This window comes from Phascolarctos cinereus, unplaced genomic scaffold, assembly GCF_003287225.1.
Source record: "Phascolarctos cinereus isolate Bilbo 61053 unplaced genomic scaffold, phaCin_HiC Scaffold_3;HRSCAF=262, whole genome shotgun sequence".
Taxonomy (NCBI): Eukaryota; Metazoa; Chordata; class Mammalia; order Diprotodontia; family Phascolarctidae; genus Phascolarctos; species Phascolarctos cinereus.
Genome location: NW_027555736.1, coordinates 116,216,018 through 116,240,765, shown reverse-complemented (window position 1 = coordinate 116,240,765; position 24,748 = coordinate 116,216,018). Strand labels below are relative to the sequence as shown.

The 24,748-nt window shown below is 39.4% G+C and overlaps 1 protein-coding gene across 1 annotated transcript in view; it reads left to right on the top strand.

The window, feature by feature from the left end:
* Positions 1-24,748, top strand: part of FAH (fumarylacetoacetate hydrolase) — a 58,678-nt gene that overhangs the window by 3,668 nt on the left and 30,262 nt on the right. The window contains exons 2-5 of the mRNA XM_020965809.2: positions 11,989-12,095; positions 14,885-15,007; positions 15,530-15,579; positions 23,616-23,706. Of these exons, the coding sequence (XP_020821468.1) occupies positions 11,989-12,095; positions 14,885-15,007; positions 15,530-15,579; positions 23,616-23,706 (371 nt within the window). The remainder of the gene's footprint in view (positions 1-11,988; positions 12,096-14,884; positions 15,008-15,529; positions 15,580-23,615; positions 23,707-24,748) is intronic.

Below are 24,748 nucleotides of genomic sequence, written 5' to 3'. Positions count from 1 at the left end.
TCTAAGGGAGCATCAACATGAATATTGAAGTTTTTAATATAATAGTAGGAGATAGGGAAGAGAAGAAGACAGCAAATTAGGTGCTGCACTCTGAGAAAGGAAGAATGAGCTTGCAGCCTGTATCAAATAGCCACTATGATCCTTAAAGGATGAACTTTCTTTTAGTAACACCAACTACAGAAGAGGAGAGATTGCTGATTGATAGAGGCAAAGGGAAGAGTCTAGAAATGACAGTGGGAAGTATTTTGACTTCCTTTCTAAGAACAGTGTGTTGGGAGTGTAAGAAAAGGCACAGCCAAAGTGGGAGAGGTTCAGAAAGAAGGAAAGATTGTTCGTTATGGAAATGGAACTCCAGAGGACATGGTAGAAGAGGTGGGTATAGTTTAAAGTGGGAAATGAGTGGGGTTGAAGAGGGGGATGATAATGAGTTTGGGAAGTGGCGATTGGGGATCATTTACTCCTGGGCAGCTGGTGAGTAATACAAGGCTATAAAGAGTGAGGGCAGCTAGGTGGCACAGTGGATGGAGTGCCGGGCCCAAAGTTGGAAGACTCCTCTTTCTGAGTTCAAAACTGGCCTCGGACACTTACTAGCTGTATGACTCTGGACAAGTCACTTAACCTTGTTTGTCTCAGTTTCCTCATCTGTAAAATGAGCTGGAAAAGGACATGGCAAACCACTCTAGTATCTTTGTCAAGAAAACCTCCAAATGGGGTTGTGAAGAGTCAGACATGACTGAAACGACTGAACAACAACAACAGGAAGAGTTAAAGGTGGCAGGAGTTTGTTAGCAGAGTGTAGCAGATGCATTGTGATGCTCTCAGTTTCCATGGGGTGATCTTTCAGGGGAAGGGCCAAGGCTGCTAGACCTTATCTACCTTCCTGTTCCTTCTGGTTGGGTAGGGGCAGGGTGATGTACTTCCTTTTCATCTTTGCCTTTTCCATGTATCTAGTTCTATGCAAACACTTTCTGATATCCCTCTCCCCAGTTGTCAATGCTCTATACCTCCACAAGTTATCTAGTACTTTTGTATCTGTACACTTCATACCCCACCCGCAGCTCCGTAAGATACATGCCCTTTCAGGCCGAAGACTGGTTCATGTTTATCTTTGTGAAATCAGGAGCATGTATGTTGTCTCCTCTCTTAACTTCTTCAGTCCACTGGCCTGGCCCAATTGACATCCAGATGATAAGTGCCCCTCTTTCTCCTTCTTCTTCCATGGCACAGCCATAAACTAGTGGTATCCAGCAGCATAAAGAGGAAAGAAAAGCTTTTGTTTCCCTGGGGGTGGGGTCCAGTTCTGGTGTGTTATGAGCCAGGCATTTGTATATAAAGAATATTTATTAGTTGGGAGTTCACAATTAAAAAAAAAAAACCAAACCCAAACCTTATATTGTTATTCTCCCAACTTTACAGATGGAAAAACTGAGGTATAGCTTACTAATGTATAGAGCTGGGGTCCCATACCAATACACCAATGCACATTCTCTCTCTCCATATATATAAAATATATAATATATTATTAACTATATATTATATATTATCAATGCTATATTATATATTATATTATTGATTGTGTATTATATAACAGATTATATTTAAAGAATATAGATATTGGATATAAAGAGCATGTATTTTATATTATATAGAGTATAATGTAATATAATACATATTATATATGTTGAGAGAGAGCACATGCATTGGTGTATTGGTATGGGACCCACCACACTTATATACATACATATATATATGTGTGTGTATATATGTATGTGTGTATATATGTATATATACACATAACCACAGGTGTGTGTGTGTATATATATATATACACACATACATGTATATATATAATATGTATATATATACACACATGCATGTATATATAATATGTATACACACACACACACGTGTGTATCTATATGTATGTATTTTCTGTTTCTATCATACTCATTTCTGTGGGTAAAAAACAATCCTCTTCTCACATCCTACGCCAACCCTCCCTTGTGATTGTCGTTATTCAGTCATGTCCAATTCTTCCTGACCCCGTGGACCATAGCATGGCAGGCCTTTTAGGAGCAACAATTTAGCAAAGCTATCCAGTGTAGAGACTGTATCTAAGAGTATGTACAACATTCTATCTCTGCTGTGAGGAGGGATGCATGTCTCCTCTGTTTTAAGAAACCTTGGTTTTTAAATTCATCTAAATTCAACCTCATTTTAGTGATCTCTTTTCCACTGTTCGTTATCCTTCATTCCTCTTCTCTGGCTTTCGCTTCCTCTGCATCTGTTTGTTATCCCAGTGTTCTTGGCATTTGACTCATGGAACCACAGCTTCTGGGAACCTAAAGAAACCTTAGAGATCATTTTATCAACTCCCTTCTTTATTGATAAAGAAATTAGAGGCCAGAGAGGTCTAGGGACAAGCTCACACTGTAAGTTATTTGCAGAGTTGGGGCTGGAGCAAATTCCAGGCCAATATTCCTTCTGCTGCACTAAAATTTGGCTTGTATCTGTAATATCGAAGTTGTGTTAGGGGCAGCTAGTCTTGCCTGATGTACAGGAGGGTGGCCCTGCCCATTTGGAAAAGTAGCCTTATGCTTCACCACAAATCTCCGAGAGATTGAGTGGCCAGTCTTTTCTTTAGTTCTATGAGCAGTATCAGGGCTAATTGAATGAGCACCCAAATTGTCCTGAGCAGGACCTCAGTAAATGGAGACTTGTTAAAATGGCTGGACCATTCCATTACAGTAGTTAAAATATATTAGAAAAGGGAAAAGCTGCCCAGGAAGAGGTTAGGCTAACAGTTACATCACCATTGTACCCTAGTTTGTGGTCGTTTTTGGTTGGATTTCTGATCCTAATGTTGAACACATATGTATATCATATGCAATATTATAAAGTTTATATTTTCAGTGATTTACCATTAGGACTTTTCGAAGATATGAGCTTTCTTGTTACTGTGATTTCCCAACACTTTAACTATACCAGAGGTCCTTGGGATGTTGTAATGTGACAAGAAGTTAAACCTAAATCTGACAATGCAATTCAAATAGACTACCCAGTTAAAATTTAACTTAAGTTAGCCAGACACAGGCTTTCCAAGATGACCCTTCCAATAATGAACCCTGATGGTGTCTTTTTAATTTTTATCTAAGTAAGTGGCATAGTACAGTGACCACTGGTTCTCAAGTCGAAGAATCTGACTTCAAATCTTGTCACTGATACTACCTGTATGACTTTGGGTAACTCCTTTAACTTCTCTGGATCTGTTTCCTTATATATAAAATTGAGTTTGGGGAAGTACTAGATGTCGTGAGGTCCTTTTCACCTCTAGATCCGTGATCCTGTGGTCCTAATTGGACCTAATGTGAACTCTAACCAATAAGTGGGAATCAACTGCAGGAAAACCCTTTGGAGAAGGTAAAGTAGGAGTCAAGCTAGACTCTATGAGAGATGAAGTTCTGTTGCATAAATGCCTTCATTTGTCTAGAACAACCCTGGAACAGCTTTTAGGATGAGGTCTGATATCATCACACTCCTCTGATGTTCAGGTGTAGAAATGTGCTGAAACAACAATTGAGGGGAAGCCCCAAGAGAGGAAGTCTATTTCACCTCCTTTTCAGAAAAGATTAAAAAAAACCCAATCTATATTATAGTTAATTCAGAATTTTGAAATTGACTTCCTAAGGGTCCTTGGGAGTATTAGTTACTTCTTAGTGTGATAAACAGTTATAATATGATTCTTTCTCTATCTGATTCCATGGCCTCCCTTTCCTTATCTATCCCCAAACAAAAACTAGTTTGCCTGGCAATGACCATAGAAAATGTGATATTTTTGACAATCAGCATGAGGTAACTGTTAGAGGAAAAGAGTGACCTTTAAGATACAGTTGGAAAATAGTTCTGTGGAACATAGTTAAATGTTATTTAAAGAATATTAATTCGTCATGTAGCTAAGTATTATAAAAACATCCAATGTGGAGCCAGAAAAAAAATTTTTTCTAAGTGACTAGCCTTGAAGATTTCCTCCTCCCCACCACACTGGAGGACTAGCCTGCCAATAGGAAAAAGGGAAATAGATTGGACCTCTGATTTCATTGGTACAGAAAACTCCTAGGTGAGGATTCACCCTCTACCTGCGCAGGTCAGTACCTTCTGTGTAGTTTATAGTCTTAGAGCATTCCCCAGAGCACTGAAATGTTGTGTTTGTCCCTGATCACACAGCCACTATGCGTCACACTGGAACCAGGCCTTGACCTCAGGTCTTCCTGGCTCAGAAGATAGCTCTCTATCTACTACCTTATCTAAAGTAACCTAACCTGTCAAGTGAGTTATTTACTTAAAGCATATACATAATTGAGCACTCTCTGTCTGTCTGTCTGTCTATCTCCCTAATATTGTTAAGTTTTGAGGGGAAAAGTTAAAGTATTAATGTTAACTTCATATTGGTTGTTCTACTCTGTTTTTGGTATCACTGATGAATGTTATCTTTCTGGATAGAGTTGTTGTTTTTTGTTTTTTTTAATTGGATGAGTAAAGCCAGAATTTCTAGACTTGGAACATGTTGCCCAGCCCCCAGGAAATTCCATTCTATCCTGTAGCCCACACTTAATAGTGGAACCTCTTTCCCCCTTAAAGCGGATTGATCTCTTGAAGTGACTGAGTGATCCTGTTGTCCCTGGCACTATACCTCCTATCCCTCGGCCAAGAAAGGCAATTTAAAGCTCCTATATAGAAAAGACCCTTTGCCTTTACTTTTCACTTCTGGGCCCACTTTTCGGCCTTCCTTTGGATCGTAGGCATGAATCATGGAATCTCAGAGTTGGAAGATACACATAAGGATAATAAATAATACCTTGGTAATGATTTCCACTTTTCACAATGTAGTCACTAATTTCCCATATTCACAACAGCTCTTGTCAGAAAGATGACGGGCAGATCTTGTTTTCACCAGAACGTACTGAGTCATGGAGAAGTTAAGTGGCTTGCCAAGATCACATGAGTGACCTAGAGCCCAGATTAGAACCTCAAACTAGGGCCTCTTTGATTCTTTTTGTACAATCCAGCACTTGATGGATGAACAGTGAAGATTAGAGGACAAAAGTGACTTTATAGACAGGTGTTACCAATAGCTAGGGGATGATGCTGAGCTCTGCAGCTTGTTTGTGGATTGTCCCATTAAAGCGAGTCATGGGGAGGAAAAGATGAATGTGTTTTTGGAGTACTGTCAATCATCTACTTTTTTTTTTTCTTAGGCAATGGGGTTAAGTGACTTACCCAGGGTCACACAACTCGTAAGTGTTATGTGTCTGAGGCCGGATTTTAACTCAGGTCCTCCTGAATCCAGAACCAGTGCTCTATCCACTGTGCCACCTAGCTGCCCCTCAATCATCTACTCTTAAGAGCATGAACAGGCACAGATCCTCACTGAATGTACAAAGCTGGAATCTGGCAATGAAGATTGCTGAACATAATAACTCATTTTGTTAGTGCTTTTGAGATTTAGAGAGTGCTTTGCATACGTTATCTCAGCTATTGTCACCATTTTACAGATGAGGAAACTGAGATTCAGAAAGGTTAAATGCCTTGTCTGTGGTCACATGGCTGATAAATATCTGAGAGTGGATTTGAACCCAGGTCTTTCTCACTTTAAGCCCAGGAATCTAATGCAGTATGCTGTTGACACTGATAAGAGATTTGGGCTTGAATCAAAAAGCACTTTCTGAGACTTTTGACAGATCTACAAGAAAGTATAATAAAATGAGTTTTCTTTATGTTATGGAAGTAAACTGTGAAATAATTGGGATATTCTGGTGGCCCATGGAAAGTTACAGTATAGTTCCTTGGAGTGGGCATGCCCAGCTCCTCTTTATTGTAATTGTTATTGCTGTTAACTAAAAACCACAGAAATATTTTCCCTAGATGTCGGTCACATCATGATGGCTCATTCATTATGGCAGGAGGTGACCCTGAGTTATCCAAGTTGAGATTGGCAGAATGCAAACTCGGGCAGGTCTTTGATTAGGAGACAGTATGTGTGCCTGAAGTTCAGTCTAGCAAAGTTCTGAGAGGCTCATCACCAGCACCATCTCAGGATGATGAATCTTTTGGGCACAGCAGCTTCAGATAACCACCTCACTAAATTATGGAAGGGCTATCAATGGATAGGCTCACCCACTGCTTTGGAGGTAGACTTAAAGCTTTTCCATGTGTTCTCATAAGCTCAAAATTACTCTAAAAGTATAATTAAAGGATAATGAACAGGAGTAGAAATCATTGCACTCTTTTTGTTTGTTTCAAATCTTGGCCTGATTTCCATATGGTGAACGTGCAGACAGGAAAGGCTGACAGAGAACCTTTTGTAGTGAAAAGCACCAGACAAGGAGTCAGAAGCCCCAGATTGGCATCTTGGCTAGACTTGGATCATAGAACCATAGGTTTAGAGCAGGAAGGGACCTTAGAGGCCATCAAGCCAAACCTCATTATATTATAGATGAGGGAATTGAGGCACAAAGAGGTTAAATGACTTATCTAGCGTCATAAATCTGCTAAGTGCCTGAAGCCAGATTTAAACTCAGGCTTTCCTGAATCCAAGACTGGCACTCGATCCATTATGCCATGGTGCTGCCTCTACTTATTGGCTGTATGCCTTTGGGTAAGTTGGCTAATTTTTCTGAGCCTCAATTTCCTTATTTGTAAAAGAGAGGAAATAAAATAATTATCTCTGTCTTTTCTACTTTCTAGGGTTGTTCATAGGATCAAATGAGATTGTATATGGGAGAAGTGTTCTGTAAATAATGATGATGATAGCATTTATATAGCACTTTCAGATTTGCACAGTGCTTTTTGTGTATTATATCACAATATCCCTGGGAGGTAGGTGCTATTGTTATCCTTATTTTACAGATGAGGAAACCGAGGCTGAGCAGGATAAATAATGTGCCTTGGCTTAAGTGATGTGCCTCACTTAATGAGTGTTGCAGGCAAGATTCAGACGCCAGGTCCACCTAGCTGCCTGCCCATGAGCTGTCAAACACATGGCCTACAACAGTCTTGAGTATAGCCTGAACCAGATTAAAATGTAATTGGGAAATATTTAACCAAGCAATAGGAATCCAATAGAACATAGATAATGTTACTATGTGGTTTCCAAGTCCCTGTGTGGCCCACGGAGAGCTTCGCGTATTGTATGTGTCCCCATTTCTTTTTGAGTTTGACACCAATGCTGTAAATCATGATATAAATATAAAATGTTATATTTATATATTTATTACATGCTGTTTTAATAATTATACATCTGTATTATGTATTTATGATATATAATAATTATATGTCACATAATCATATATAAAATATATAAAATATATCATCAATAAAGTATCATTATTATTTTAAAAATTAAATTTATTTTTTGTTACATTTTAAGTTCTAAATTGTCTCCCTCCCTTCCTCCCCACCCCATGCTGGACCTACATACACATATGTGTGTGTGTGTGTGTATGTGTATGTAATATACATTTGTGTGTATATGTGATACACACACCCATACATCCATACATACTGTGAATACTTTTATTTATCAATTCTTTCTCTGGGGGTGGATAACGTCTTCACAGATCCTTTGTAGTTGATTTAAGTATTTATGATACTCAGAATAACTTAGTTGTTCACAGTTATTCTTCATATAATATTGGTGCTGCTGTTTACAGATTTCTTTTGGTTCTGCTCATTTCACTTTCATTATTTCATGCAAGTCTTTCCATGTTTTTCTAAAAACAATCAGCTCGTCTTTTTTTAGGGGGGAGGGAGGAAGTAGTTTTTTTAAAAAAAATAATTAATTATTTTTAGTTTTCAGCATTCTCTTCTATAACATTTTGAGTTCCGAATTTTTCCCCTGTCTCTCTCTCCACTTCCCAAGACAACATGTAATCTGTATGTTATACATGTCATGCATGTACAGTCATATTAAACATATTCCCTCATTATTCATGCTGCTAAAGAAGAATCAGAACAAAAGGGAAAAACCATGAGAAAGGGAAAAAAAGAGAAAATAATATGCTTTAATCTACATTCAGACACCATAGTTCTTTCTCTGGGTGTAGCTAGCACCTTCCATCATGAATCTCCTGGAATTGTCTTAGATCATTGTATTGCTGAGAAGCAGCTCATCATTTCTTACAGTACAGTAGTATTCCATCACAGTTGTATACCACAACTTGTTTAGCCATTCTCCCATTGATGAGCATCCCCTCAATGTCCAGTTCTTTGCCACCACAAAGAAAGCTGCTATAAATATTTTAGAACAGGTATAATTATTATTACTTGAAGCTTTAGTGTGTCTCACAGTGGTTGTAAAACTCATCTGGCAGAAATTGAAATCAACTGCCCTGAGGTCCTAGAACCAGAGGGTAAAATAGTCATTGAAAGAATCCACCAATTACCTCCTGAAAGATATACCAAATTGAAAATGCCAAGGAATATTGTAGCAAATTCCAAAACTACCAGGTCAAAGAGAAAATACTGCAAGCAGCCAGAAAGAAACAATTTAAATATCATGGAACCACCGTCACGATTGCGCAGGACCTTGCAGCTTCTACATTAAAAGATCAGAGGGCATGGAATATGATATTCCATAAAGCAAAGGAGCTTGGATTACAACCAAGGATCAACTACCCAGCGAAATTGAGCATAATCTTTCAGGGAGGAGATGGACATTCACAAAATAGGGGACTTCTAAACCTTCCTGATGAAAAGACCAGAACTCAACAGAAAATTTGATCTTCAAATACAAGACTCAAGAGAAGCTTAAAAAGCAAAAACCTGGAAACCAAATGAGTGCCCATTGATTGGAGAATGGCTGAAGAAACTGGTGTATGAATGTTATGGAATATTGCTGCTCCATAAGCAATGAAGAATAGAAGGAATTAAGAAAAGTATGACAAGATTTCTATGAAGTGATGGAGTAAGGAAAGCAGAACCAAGAGAACAATATAAACAATGACTACACTAATATGAATGACAACACTAAAAAGCTGTGTAATATATTGGATGAAGATTCTTGGTCCTGGAAATTGAATGAAACACTCCATTCCTCTCTCCTCTCAGGAGGCAAGTCAGGGACTACAGATGTAGAATGTTGCAGATATCACTTTGTTGGCTTTATTTAAATGATTTTCCTTGTTATAAGGCAGAGTTCAATGGTGAGGGGAAAGGAAGAATTTAAAGGGAAATAAGTGCTCAAAAAGAAAAAGTAAGTGCATACACACATTATAAACGAGGCAACATGGTACAGCAGAAAGTTTACTAGACATGGAGTCAGGAGATCTAAGATTAGATCTTGGTTGTATGTTGTTTCATCCTGGACACGTCACATGTTTTAAGATTTGCTTCCTCATCTATACATTGGACGTAATGATGTCCTAATGTAATATCCTAACACTAGCTACCTCACTGGTTATGTGGAAAGGACCTTATAAATCTTAGTGTAACCTAATAACAGTGATTATAATTAATAATTAATTTGGCTCATATTTCCCAAGCATTCCACAAAGTATGACAATGAATAAATAGTAGATACTTGTTAAATTGAAATACTTATTTTCAAAGTAGATAAGGAATTTATCTTAAATTCCAATAAAAGAGCCCTCTAAGCTAAAAAAAAAAGAAATTGAAATCAATTTAAAAAAACATTTATTAACTGCCTACCATATGTCTTTAGCTTTCCATTTGGGTGGTGATTTTGTGGCTGTTGTTTTTGTTGTTTTAAATGAACCTGTGATTTCAATCTGCTGGAGACCTTTTCTGGTCTCTCCCTCTACCCCCAACAGTGCTAGTGCTTTCCCTTTCAGACTACTTTTATGCACTCTGTAGATGGCTTGTATGTACCTAGCTATTTGCATGTTGTTTTCTCCCTTTAGAATGTATGTGTCTTGAGGGCAGGAACTGGATGAGTTTTCCCCCTTTTTTTTCTATTCCCAAAGCTGGGCATGTAAGAATTTAACACATGCTTATCGTCTTGACTGATCCCTTTCTCACTGAGGGCACTCTATCGGATCAGCACCTGCTTTGTAACCTATAGTCCCAGAGAGATACCTTAGAGAACTATCAGTTAATAATAATAACAACTCCAGAAATGTGTTTTGCAGAGTATTTACAACCACATTTTTAACAGCCAAAGACCATTATGGGCTTTTTATGATATAGAAAAAAAATATTCAGATTATATCGTAAACATATTACATCCATGAAATGTTGCACCCTCTCTGTCACTTGATTTTGCTTAATTGCTTTTCTTTGCTACAAGGGAGGGAAGGAGTGTGTGTGTGTGTGTGTGTGTGTGTGTGTGTGTGTGTGTGTATGTGTGTGTAGATGACTTTGATGTAAATCCAAAAGGCATCATTGCATTTTATTATTAAATTAATTGATTCATTAGTTAAATCATATCCAGGAAAAAGTCCTGATGGCCAAATAATTATTAATGGTAATGTGTTTTTGTTGGACCTTAGTTTTTTAATCAGTTTGAACAATAATATCATTCATAAATGTGATTTAGGTTGCAGTATATCTGATTCTAAGAAGTAATAGGGACAGCTAGGTGGTGCAGTAGATAGAGTACCAGGCCTGGAGTTAGGAAGGCGTGAGTTCAAATCCAGCCTCAGATACTTACTAGCTGTATGATGATGGACAAATCACTAAACCCTGTTTGCCTCAGTTTCCTCCTCTGTAAAATGAGCTGGAGAAGGAAATGACAAACCACTGCAGTATCTCTGCCAAGAAAACCCCAAATGGAGTCACGAAGAGTTGGACCCAATTGAAATCCCTGAATAACAACAACAAAGGAGTAGTAGAAGGGCCGTATTGAATCTGTCACCTGTCATATTTTCACAAATAATACTTAACATGGGGAAATAAGATTCTAGACCTGGGAGAAAGAGACCTTAGGATCATCTTCCACGTTTTATGGCTGAAGACCCAGAAGTTGTGACTTGCCAAGATCAACCAGGAAGATAGAGATGGCGCTGGGATTAGAACCCAAGCCATCCAATCCACTGGTCTTTCTACTGTCCCATAATGAGGTAACTAGAGGGCCTTGGGCAAGTCACTTTAATCTCTTTGGGGGTTTCAATCTACTCATCTTTAAAATGAAGAGATTGAGTTTGGATAATCTCTAAGAGCCTTTCTAGCTCTTTGGATTGCATGATTGTCGGATGTACCCAGTACTGATAGCATTTTTATAGTGCTTTAAGGTTTGCAAAGCAATTTGTATATGTCACCTCATTTGATCTTCATTGCAACTGTGTAAAGTAGGTAGTATTATCCCCATTTTACAAGTGAGGAAACTGAGGTTGAGAGAGGTTGAGTGACCCTCCCAGGGTTGCACAAACAGTAAATGATTTAGGCAGGATTTAGACCCAGCCTTGTATCCACTGACACCTGTTTGCCTTAACATCTGAATCCAACAGCATAATGACCTACTGTGTGAAGTGGTGAGCTCCTCATTACATTGAGCTCTTCAAGGAGAATCTGTATAATTGATCACAGGGATAAGGGATGTTGTAGAAATGACTCATACTCGGGGTGGGAGGCTAGACCTTCAAGCTTGGACAAGCTCAAAAATTCTGACTCTCTTACCACCTAGTGAACCTGGTTCATTTCCCACTTCACAGGTACGATATCCTTTCCCTGCCCCTTCCTTCTTGCCCTTTAAAAAGATATGAAATTATTTTATCTATGCAATGTGACTTATAGTATATCTTGTCATTCAGAACATATTTGATTCATAGCACGGCTGGAGGCAAATGAGTTTGTGTAGAGAAGAGGAAAAAAATGCATTTCACAGGCCTTTGGAGAGAAGCAATTTTAGGAAAGACAACTTATTCTTGAGATGATGATAATCTTTAGGATTTTTTTTTCTTCAGATGCTAGATTTGGCTTCTAATATCTCCCCAGGACTTTCCACAAAAAATAAACTGCATTTTCCCCTTATAGCCAAGACAAAGAATTGGTGTGGCAATTGGAGACCAGATATTGGATCTCAGTGTGATTAAGCACCTATTCACTGGACCTGTCCTTTCCAGTCACCAGGATGTCTTTGAGCAGGTAGGTCTATCTGCCTTTTGGATAGTGTTACTTTCTCTCCTTGATTTTAGACAGCCAGGCCATTGGAAATATTTTCCATAGACAGCATTTCTGTGGCAATTTGAGTTTTCAGAGTAGGATTGTAATGTGGTTAATTTGGGACCAATCAAGCTAGCAGAAATTGATACAAGCAGTTGCTAGAGAAGCCCAAATTTTGAAATTTAGGATCTATATACAGGGGAAACGAGTCCAGGTTAATCGATCATTCAACAAGTATTTATTAAGTACCTACTGTGTGCCAGGTCTGTAGCTGTCTGGTAAGCATTGAAAGACGTATTGGATTCTTGTGTTCATAATACAGATAAGGTAAATATACAAGTGTCTGCCAAATCACAAAGTACTACCACGGTGGGGAACCTGTACCCGCGAGGCCACGTGTGGCCCTGTAGGTCCTCAAGTGCAGCCCTTTGACTGAATCCAAACTTCATAGAACAAATCCCCTTAATAAAAGGGCCACATGTGGCCTTGAGGCCACAGGTTCCCTGCCCCTGTTAACTAGCCCACAGAGTACCTCATCAATTTAGGACAAATAAAAGAGTCCTACTTCATGTAATAGGGACCAAAATTAAATACATCATTATTCCAAGAGGGAAAGAAAGCAGCTTCTTGTAGTGAAAAGGACATTGAAATGAGAATCACAAGACACAAATTCTGGTTTCAGCTTTGTCACTACTCGCTGTGTGACCGTGAACAAATTGCTTCATTTCTGGGTCTCAATGTCCTCATCTCTAAAATGAGAAAATTGGATCAAATGATCTCCAAAGGGTCTTCCAGCCCTAAAAGTCTCAGATACTTTGACAAGAACAAGAAAGTTACCTCTAACATTGTCGCCATGAAAAGTCACTCTTGAGAATCAATAAATTCTCCTGTTCATCCTTCTTAAATAAGTTCTAATAATATGGATAATGCCTGTTTTAGTGCTAGGAGTGAATTGGGTCTTTTCTAGAGCCTAAGTCTAGCATCTGGAGTATGTACCCATTTCATTTCCATCACAATGAATTTACTTTTGATTGCCAAGATGAACTTGGAGTAATTAACTACTGCCCATAAACTGGTAACCATGAAGATATACTGGGGTGGAGGAAATTGACTCTAAGCCTTCTTGATATAATGGTTACATGATTTTGAACATCTAGCTGTGGATGAATTGAACTTCATCATTGAGAACTCTCTACTTTCTCCAAAATGTGCTGTTCTCCCTGACTCTCATCTCTCCCTGCTTCTGTTTATGCATCTCATGGCCATTGCAGTAGACTCTTCCTGTTACCAGTTTCTTCATATCGACTTAATTGATTAACAGTCTATAGTTGCTATCAATTCTAAATCTGCTTAAGGGCTTATATCACATCCCCATTTTTACTCTTCATCTTTACAACCTCATTTTTTTTTGCTTCGCTTGGTCCCTTGGCTCTAACCAAACCAACCTGCTTGCTTTTTATGGGCTCTAATAGATGAACTCTTGCCTTATCTTGTTTAGAACCAAGCCTTCACCATATTTTCCAGCCACCAGCTCCAAAACATTCTGTAGTCTCATCTCTACTCCCAGTATTTTTTCTTCCCCTACTAGAATGTAAATTCTTTGAAGGCAAGGCAGGGACTATCTTGCTTGCTTGCTTTTATTTTATTGGCACATAGTAAGGGCTTGATAAATTCTCTCTGTCTCTGTCTCTGTGTCAGTCTTTCTCTGTCTCGGTCTCTCTCTTCTGTCTCTCTCTTCCTTTCTTCTCTTTCTCTCCCCCCCTTCCTCTCTTCCCCTTCTTTCTCATCCTCCTCCTTCTCTCCCTTTTCTCTCTTCTTCCTTCCTTCCTTCCTTCCTTCCTTCCTTCCTTCCTTCCTTCCTTCTTCCTTCCTTCCTTCCTTCCTTCCTTCCTTCCTTCCTTCCTTCTCCTCCTCCTTCTCTCTGCTTCTGTCTCTTACTCTCTTTGTCTCTGTCTCTCTCCCCTCCCCTTTCCTTCCTTTCTATTTCCCCCCCCATACCCCATGACTTGCAATTCCCACATCTCTACCTTTGTTCATGCCATTAATCCTCATGTCCAGTATGCTCTTAAACAATTCATGTACATTATGGCATTTGAGACTGGTCAAACATTCTCCAAGAAACTTTTCTCCACTCCCCCTTCCAGATTCCTCCTCTGCTCTGTATTCCTCTAGCATTTTTATGGTTTATGTAGTTTATACTATATTATCATGGTTAATGTGTGGTCCATAGATTACTTGTCATTTCACTAGTTCCATGTCAGTGTTAGTCTCTAGTTCCATTTTTAGTTAGGACTATTCTTCCTTCCTTCTTTCTTTCTTTCTTTCTTTCTTTCTTTCTTTCTTTCTTTCTTTCTTTCTTTTTCTTTCTTTCTTTCTTTCTCTTCTCTTTCTTTCTCTTTTCTCTTTCTCTCTTTCTCTCTCTCTCTCTGTCTCTCTCTCTCTGTCTCTCTGTCTCTCTCTCTCTGTCTCTCTGTCTCTCTGTCTCTCTCTCTCTGTCTCTCTGTCTCTCTCTCTCTGTCTCTCTGTCTCTCTGTCTCTCTCTCTCTGTCTCTCTCTCTGTCTCTCTGTCTCTGTCTGTCTGTCTCTCTCTCTCTCTCTCTCTTTCTCTTTCTCTTTCTTTCTCCCTCATTGCTAGGAATCAATATAAGATCTCAGTAGATGTTTGTTAAGTAACTGTTGCTTTCTCGAGTATGTTAGAACCCCCATTAATAGTATAAAAGCCCCATAGATTTTCATGTACATTACTTTCTCCTTATTTTGATTTTAGCCGAACTCTTAATAGATTCATGGGCTTGGGTTATGCTGCTTGGAAGGAGGCAAGAATGTACCTTCAGAACCTGCTTTCAGCTGCGAAAGCAACTTTGAGAGATGATGCTACTCTACGAAAACGGTGAGGTGTGCTCTAGGGGAAGATGTTCAGGCAGCACAGGGGCTGGATGGAGTCTTAGTTGGAGACCCTAGAGGAGCCAGCTTCATCTTATAAAGTTTCCCCAGTCTTCTTTTCCTTGCTTGCTGGGACTCCATTGACAATGAAAGAACTGTGAATGCAGAAGAGTGCTGCTGTTGATCCTGAACACTCTTGAGCTGCTCACATCATTTGACAGGAGTAGTGCATTCATGATTCATCAAAGCCTCTAGATAGAGCACATGCGATTCTTGACCTGTTTCAGAGATGAAGGAGCTAAGGAATGGAGGCAAGAGATGACGTTTTCCTGGAGAGTAACTCCAGGAGCTAGCTCTCAGACTTGGCTTCATTTTAGCCAAAGCTCAGTCTTGTCCCCTGGTTCAGTAGCTAGCTGCTTCTCTAGAGTGTTCTGAGTGGGAACAGGATGGCCTGGGCTGAGCTTGCAGACCCAGTCTGAGGAGGATTCAATTAGACTTGATGCTTGAACCTTTTGATTCTGTATTTCAGTGCATTCACACCCCAGGCCTCTGCCACAATGCACTTGCCGGCTACCATTGGTAAGTATTGACTTTCTTTACCAAGAGATATTGTTTCATGTATCAATAGCAAAGAAGTCACTGGCCAACTAAAAAGCCATCCTCAGCTGCTCATGGTTTTCCAGGAATACGAGTTTGGGTGGCTAGAGAGAGTGAAAATGAGAGACTGTAGGAATCCTTTTCCTCTCTTTTTGTTACTTAACATTCTCTTTCTTCACTAGTTCAGAAGGCCTATGATTGTATCATTGTGTGTTCCCCTTTTACCAACACCTAGCAACCTCTCCATGCATTTTGAGAGTTGCTGTGGCAAAAACAGTCAGCATCTAGTTATCAATCTTTTTTTTTTCTTTTGGCTGGGCAATAGGGTTAAGTGACTTGCCCAGGGTCACATAGCTAATAAGTATCAAGTGTCTGAGGCTGGATTTGAACTCAGGTCCTCCTGACTCTAGGGCTGGTGCTCTATCCACTGTGCTGCCCCCTATCGACCTTTTAACATCAAGTCTCTTTGCATTTAGTTAGACCAGTTCTAAGATGGCGGACATACAATCAGCCTATACTCATCCTGTTTGAGCTTTAGTTCCATTGACATAGATTCTTTTTTTGTAAAATTAATTTTATGTTTTATTCTGAATGTAAATATAAAAAAAAAATCATTTCTGTATGCACAACAGAATGTAAAAAGAAAGTTGCATTTGAAACTATCAATCTCCTTTTCATAATGCTTGATTTTTTTAAAAACGGGTATAATATGTTCTATATCTCACTTTCAAAACTGACCTGCTTTTCTGTGCTTGATTCTGAACTTCCTTCTGGTCCCTTTTTTTTTTTTTATCACTGTTGCTTCTGTGTCTCTACTGGAAGTTATCATGAAGTTACTTTCTTCCTCTAGCCTGGAAATTGGGGCACATTTATAGCTATAGCAATTTTTTAGACTGGTGAGGCCTCCTTTGGTTTATTTCTCCTTTTAGTTTTAGTTCCTGAATGGGTACATTTTACCAGGACCTGGCTCCAACCTCTACTGCTCTTCTGGTCAGTACTACCTAGTCTACCCCTGGATTACCTGGATTTTGGGGCTGGCCTTCACTTCCTGGGTGTTAGGCCCCTGTAGATCTTTGAGATTCAGAGTTTTGGGTCTTCAGGCTCTCTGTGTGGTCTCAGGACATAGTGCTAGGTTTCTTGGAGACCTTTAGTACTTGTGTGGTCCTGTGGCCAGGTGGCACTCCTCCCCTTGCTCTCTGGGGCTTCCAAAGCCTCCCTGGAGATTGTGACCACCCTGAGACTTTCTGATCACCCTTGGGATTTCTTGGGGAAACCCTCCATTTTTGCTGCCTTTGGACACAGAGCCTTGTAGGCTCATGTTGTATATGACCAGTCTGTGTTTGAGCTGGGAGGTTGTTTGGAACTTGGATTAGTTTTTGAAAACCCGTATTTATCTCTCCTGTGACGACTCTGAGACACTGGAGTAAGTCTTTAGCGAAGGACTTCCTACTTTCACCACATCATGTTTACAAATATTGGAAATAATATTCTCTAGTCTTTAGCGAAGGACTCCCTACTTTCACCACATCATGTTTACAGATATTGGAAATAATATTCTCTAGTCATTGTGACTCCATCATCTAGAAAGCCAAAGCTTTCAAGTAAGAAAGCATAACTCAAGTTAATGCTGGCTCTGTCCTCCTCTGAGAACTGAGAAGACATATGGAAAGCAAGGGATAAGGATTATCCCTGATTTCATTGGTTTCAGGAACTCTGGAATGAGGAAGCTCCCTCTTCCAATGCAGGTTGACATGCTCTCTGCCACTGATAGTCTTAAAGAGTTACCTACAACACTGAGATGTTAAGTGACTTGCCCAGAGTCACACAGCCAGCATATGTGAAAGGTAGGTCTTGAACCTCGGTCTTCCTGCTTCTAGGCCAGCTCGCTATACATTCTGCCACATTATCCAAGTGACTAGTGGTCTTTCCCAGGTCTCAGTTTACCCATTCAGTAGTTAAAGGCTAGGTAAGAAATGAGGTAAAAGATGGCCTACTTTGCCTTCACAAAAGAGTCCATCAGGGAGGGGAAGGCCCTCAGAGTTTCTAGCCAGAATAGAAAGGATTGCTTTTTACCCCCTCTGAGCCATCAAAACCCAAACTAGGAGCAAGTGAGGCTTGGGCTGGGGCCTTTTATGGGCCAATCCTGGAGCCAGAGTGATTTGGGTTTAATGGTATGGTCAAACAGGCATTATCCCAGTCTGGTTTCCCACGCCCGTGATAATGGATCTGACCAATGGATCTGCTTGGAGATCTCCAAGGAGAAGAGAGTCTACCACTTCTTGAGACAAGTCATTCCACTTTTGGACAGCTCTCATTGTTAGGAAGTTTTTCCTGATTCTAAGACTAAATTTGCCTCTCTGAATTGTGCATTTGCTGTTCCTTGTTCCACCCTCTGATCCCAAACATAGCTGCTCTCATTCTTGCTCTATGTTACTGTTGCTCAAATACTTGAACATAGCTCTCATCCCACCTTGCCATCCCTTACTCCAGTCTTTTTTTTTTTTGCTTGGCAAAACATGCCCAGTTCCTTCAACCAATATTCCTAGGTCATGCACCAGTGGTCCTTCACCATCCTGGTTGACCTCCTTTGGACACTCCGGTTTGTTAGTGTCCTTAAAATATAGTTCCCAGAACAATATTCCAGATAGGATCTGAAGAGGATAAAGAGTACAGAGGGATTATCACCTTCTAGGGGTATTATGAGGCTCAAATGAAATGATGTAGGTAAAGCATTTTACAAAACCTTAAAGTGCTATATAAATGCAATCACTGTTTATTAAGTACTTGCTATGTGCCAGGCACTGTGCTAGGCAGTGAGGATACAAAAAGAGGCAAAAGACAGTCTCTGCTATGAAGGAACTGTGGTAGTAGTAGTGGTAGTCGTAGTAGTAGTAGTAGTAATAGTCCTCTAGTCTGGTGATGACTTCCTTCCCTGAGCCTTCTACTGCACTCCTGCTGAGCTCAAGCATTGTTTATAGAACAATACTGGGGTGTCCTGATATGTGATATTTAACAACTAGGTTGCAAAGGGGACAGGAATGTACACATACACATTTGAATTTAATCTGCATTCTTAACGCTTTCTTAAATCTAGGCAATCAAAAAAACAATACAGCAAGCCCTGCTTTGCAGATTGCTGAATTCTGTGCAGTAAATGTTCACACCGAGAATGTAATAGTGGGGTTTTGAGAAGCTGTTTAGAGCTGACTCCAGCACACCTTTGATTCACCTCCCTTTTCTTGGAGGTTAAGCCTCTCTGACGTCTGTCAGATCTTGATCGTGTTAGTTATTGTGGCTGCCACAATGCTAACTCATTGATCTTGTAGTCCATTAAAACCCGCCAGTCTTTTTTTCTGAACTGCTGTCTGTCTATGCCTTTCCCATCTTATAGCTGGGTTGACTTTTTTTGGTACCCAAATGCAAGACTTAACATGTACCTCGTGAATTTCATTTTATCATATTTAGCACAATGCTTTAGCCTGTTAAGATCCTTTTGGATCCTGACTCTCATCTATTAGGTTAGCTATCTTTCTCAGCTTGGTGCCATCTGCAGACATTATCCCAGTCATTGATAAAATTGCTGAATAGCACAGGCCAAGCCCAGATCTCAGGGCTACTCTACTGGAGACTTGACATTTAACCTTTAACCTTTTAGAGTCAGACCATCTAAACTTTTGGGCAGCTAGGTGGCATGGTGGATAGAGTGCTGGGCCTGAAGTCAGAAAGACTTATCTTTGTGAGTTCAAATCTGGCTTCAGATACTTACTAGCTGTGTGACCTTGGGCACTTAACCCTGTTTGCCTTAGTTTCCTTATCTGTAAAATTATCTGGAGGAGGAAATGGCAAACCACTCCAGTATCTTTGCCAAGAAAACCCCAAATAGGGTCACAAAAAGTTGGACACAACTAATAGACTAAAAAACATCTAACCCTTACTGAATTCATCTTACTGTATTATCCACTAATCCATATATTTCCATTTTTTTCCCCATGTGAATATTTTGAGATACTGTATCAAAAACTTTGCTAAGATCTAGGTAAACTGTATCCTCATTCCCTCATCTATTACTAGTATTCTCCATTTTCAGATCTTTTCTAGACGACTTGCCTTTGGTTAGTTAACATTTTACTTTCCTGGTTGTCCCCAAAGCACTTTGACCTGCATCAAATCATCTTATCTCCTTTTCTGTTTCTTCATGCATTTTTGCATTAGAGATACCCTCATTGATCTCCCTGCCAGAAGTCCCTCCTCTTGAGAATCCAGAGTCCACGCAAGCTGCCAACCACATTCCTCACAGATCTGACAATGTCACCCTCCTACTCTAAAAGCTCCATTGGCTTCTTGCCTTCCATGTAAAGTACAAATTCCTCTGTTCTGTATTTTAAATGCTTCACAAGATTACAAAGGTTCCCAGCCTACCTTTCCCAACTTATTACACTTTACTCCCCTTTGTGAACGTTTTATGTACTAGCTGCTTATTTACTTACTCTTCTTTAGACATAGTGTTCTATTTCCTCAATACAAACCACGTAAAGCCCTATTTTCATCACTCTCGTTCCACCCCAGGCAGTTTTGCTCTCAGATTCTCTAGTTTTGTCCCTAAGAAGTTTTTGCTGCATATCCCCCTTCATTTTTTATGGGATTGTAAAGAATTTGCAAGGTCATGTTTGTGACCCTTACCTCTACCAGGCTGCTCTTGATATAGATCTGCTTAGTGAGGCCTTAAAGAAATTAAACTTTCAAATTTGTATGTGGTAGGTAGATTCCCACACGTGTGGCCAGCTTTGGAACTTTGCAGCCTTGAATTGTATGATGAGTGTGAATTCTGATTTCTAGCTTTGTTGTGGTTGTTGTCTAGTCATTTCAGTTGTGTCGGACTTGGGTTTTCTTAGCAATGATATTAGAGTGGTTTGCCATTTCCTTTTCCAACTCATTTTACAGATGAGGAAACTGAGGTGAACAGAGTTAAGTGACTTGCCCTGGATCACACAGCTAGTAAGTGTTTGAGGTCAGATTTGAATTTACATCTTCTTGGCTCCAGGCCCTGCGCTCTATCCAGTGTGCCACCTTATCTCTAATTTACTTTTTAAAAAAATTAATTAATTATTTTATTTTTAGTTTTCAACATTCACTTCCGTAAGATTTTGAGTTTTAAATTTTCCCCCCTCCCACTCCTCTCCACCCCCCCAAGACTTCATGCAATCTGATATGGGCTCTATTTTATACATTCATATTAAACGTATTTTCCCATTAGTCATGATGTAGAGAACAATTGGAACTAATGGGAGGAACCACAAGAATGAAGCAATAAAACAAAACGACAAAGGAAAAGGAGAGCAAATAGTATGCTTCCATCTGCATTAAGACTCCATAGTTCTTTCTCTAGATGTGGATCGCAATTTCCACCATGAGTCTTTTGGAGTTGTTTTAGATTCTTGCTTTGCTGAGAAGAGCCAAGTCTATCAAAGTTAGTCATTGCACAGTGTGGCTGTTAACTGTATACAATGTTCTTTTGGTTCTGCTCATTTCACTCAGCACCAGTTCATGTAAGTCTTTCTAGGTTTTTTTTGAAGTCTGCCTGCTCATCATTTCTCATAGCAAAATAGTATTCCATTACATTCATATACCACAACTTGTTCAGCCATTCCCCAGTTGATGGGCATCCTCTCAATTTCCAATTCTTTGCCACCACAAAAAGAGCTGCTATGAATATTTTTGTACATGTGGGTCCTTTTCCCATTTTTATGATCTCTTAGGGATACAGACCTAGAAATAGTATTGCTGGGTCAAAGGGTATGCACATTTTTGTAGCCCTTTGGGCATAGTTCTAAATTGCTCTCCAAAATGGTTGGATCATTTCCCAACAATGCATTAGTGTTCCAATTTTCCTACATCTTCATCATTCATCATTGTCCTGTTTTGTCATGTTGGCCAATTTGATAAGTGTGATGTGGTACCTCAGAGTCGTTTTGATTTGCATTTCTCTAATCAATAGTGATTTAGTACATTTTTTCATATGATTATAGATAGCTTTAATTTCTTCCTCTGACAACTGCCTGTTCATATCCTTTGACCATTTGTCAATTGGGAAATCTAACTTACCCTTGATGTAAATTTTCAACCTGCAGTCGCGCAGGGGTGGATTGGAGTCCATCGCAGCCTGCATTTTTTTTTTTTTGCATAATCTCAAGCATTATTTCAAGCAAATGCTGTTGAAGGGAATGTTTCCAGATTACAAATGGCATGCAGAGATTTGATTTTGTTTTGTTATCTTTGTAGTATACAGCTGGCAAAGCAAGAACTCACTATCAAGGTAATTTGCTTATTTTTGTCAAAAAAGCCAATCTCCATAACTTTGAAGGACACCCTGGATTCTCTCGGCATGTGTCACTTAATATATTTGGACTTTCCTGTGTGGAAGAAGCCGGAGATTGAATTGAGGGGCCAAATTGCAGTCATTCCTAGTTACTCCTCCCTCTGAATTGGAGGGAGTATGTAGAGTGGTCATCTTGCCTAGGAACATACATCAACACCCATTTCCTCCTTCTTGGGGAAGCCTCTTTATCCCTAACCCTTCCCCATTCCTATACTGACTGGCATAAAATCTTTCCACTTTTTCCCCTTTTCCTTTTGATAGCCTATCATTTACTAACCATGTGACATTGGGCAAGTCCCTTATCTTGAGTTGTTTTGGGGCGTAAGTTGTCTCATCTGTTAAATGAAGAAGGCCTTACTTTATCTTCCTAAATTCAGGGGGCAGGAGGTCTTTCTCATTTTTGAGATCTACGATTTAATGATTCTATAAAAATAAGATATTTTCAAGGAAGGCAGCTTAAGCTTTGGGAATCCCTTTCATTCCAGGATCAAATTTTAGAAAAGCTTGTGACCTTTTTATTCTCACAACCAATCTGCTAACTCTATTCCTACATCCATTTTTTTTTCCTTTTTAAAATCGAGATTTTTGCCCCCCATTTGTAGGTCTCTTTGTTTATTTTTACTTTGTGATACATCCAAAACAGCCTGTGCTAAGGGTGCAAAAGAGCAAGATGAGATGATGTGTGTATGTATATGTATGTATTTGTATCACTCATACACACATATATCTCTTTAAGCTACAACATTACATATATAGTTTCAAAGATGGGGCAGTTCAACATCATTTAATCCCTGATATAGATTGCTAGACTATTAAACTAATCTATAAGGTCTCACCTCTCTTGGCTTTTCTTCTCATGCTATTCAGTTCGACAAACAAGTCTTTGAGGTTAAAAGGGACCTTTGGGTCCCACCTACTGTAAGAATTCCCTTTGTATGATACACCAAGTGAGCCATCATCAAGTCTCTGCTTGACCATTTCCAGGATGGGGAACTCCCTCACCAATTTCAATTTCTTATGATTTTATTTTACCCAATCTGCTTTTTTCAGAAGAAACACAAGAGGGCAGCAGAGAAATTGTCTGAATAGATTCAGAACTTGCCAGGAGTGGAGAAGTTGACCCAAGAAGAACTAGACCATAGGATCATGGATCTAGAACTGGAAGGAAGGAACCTTGAAAGCTCTCTAGACCTGCCCTCTCATTTTACAGATGAGGAAACTGAGGCCCATGAAGGTTACGTGACTGACCAATGTCACCTAGGTAGTAAATTTCAGAGGTCCCATGTCCTCTGACTCAGAAGCCAGTGTGTTTTTCCCTATTCCATACTTAGGCAGATGATGAAATGAGCTTCCTACTTGGTGAACTTACAAAGGATATTTGCCTAAAACTGGAAACTTTATTTCACAAAATTAGCTAAACATTTTGATATTGACGGCCTCTGTTTCTTTGAAAGTGTTGACTATTTGTTCTTACTAAGTTTGTGTTATTGAGTAAGTAACTCCTGTTTTAAAAATAAAATTCTGTGTATCTTTTCCCATGACTTCTTCTCCCACCAGTCCCTGGAGAGGTATGCTATTCTCTCGTAGCAACTGGAGTGCTTTATCATTGATGGGAATTTTTCTTTTCCTCTCCCTTCTCAAGGAGACTACACTGACTTTTATTCTTCTCGACCACATGCTACCAATGTTGGAATCATGTTCAGAGGGAAAGAAAATGCTTTGATGCCTAACTGGTTTGTATTGTCTTTAGTTCTTAGGTTTTTTCTTTTATAATCATATAATAGCCTTTCTGTTTTTTAGTGATGCTTTCCTCATAGGGGATAAAAATGATCCTAAGAATCAAAAAGAAAGAGAAATTTTAAAAGCTCTATAGTGAATTATGAATTTTTTTTAAGTTTGAGAAAATAAGGTACTTTGGGGAAGAGGGAGTTATACTTGAATTCTGAAGGCAGGATTTGTCAATATTTCATACTTAGAATTTCCAAACTAGAAATAATCCTTTGCATGCATATGGTGGTTCCTTCTTTTCAAAGTGCTCTCCCAAACATTATCTCCTTTGATCTCTGCAGAAGCCCTGTGAGGTAGGTGGAAAGGGCATAGATGATCACCTATATCTTACAAGTGATCAATTTGAAGGCTCAAAACTTGCCCAAGGTCACAGTTGATGTCAGTGTGGCTGGAATGGGAACCCAGGCCATGTGACCCTTCACCCAGGCCCTCCTGCTGAAAAGGTCCTTCACCTCTCCTGCCCTCAGTTATCTGTAAAATGAGGTTATTATAGGTCAGAGTTGTTAAACAGGTGACTGAGGTAGCACTGGCTGCCACACTCCAGAGTAATCAGATTAAAATATAATTGGGAAATATTTAACAAAATAAATCAAAATACAATGAAACATAGATAATGTTAATATATGGTTTTCTAAGCCAAGCCACCTACAGGGGATCCTTATGTATGGTTTACTGGCCCCCATTTCTATTTGAGCTTGACACCACTGCTGCAGATGTCCTCTGAGATCCTTTAAAACTCTAAATCCTATGATTCCAAGTGAAAATATTTCAGATCAGTCAGTACAGAAATGGGAAAGGGTTAGGGAATCAGTGACCAAGACAGGGAGAAAGAAGAGAGGAAGGAATCATAGAATATTAGAGCTAGACGGGATAAAATTGGGATTGTGGATATCCGCTGGAAGGAATCTTAGAAGTCATTTAGTCCAATCTGGAGGAAACTGAGGCCAAGAAAGGTAAAGCTGCTTGTTCAAGGTTACCCAGGAAGCC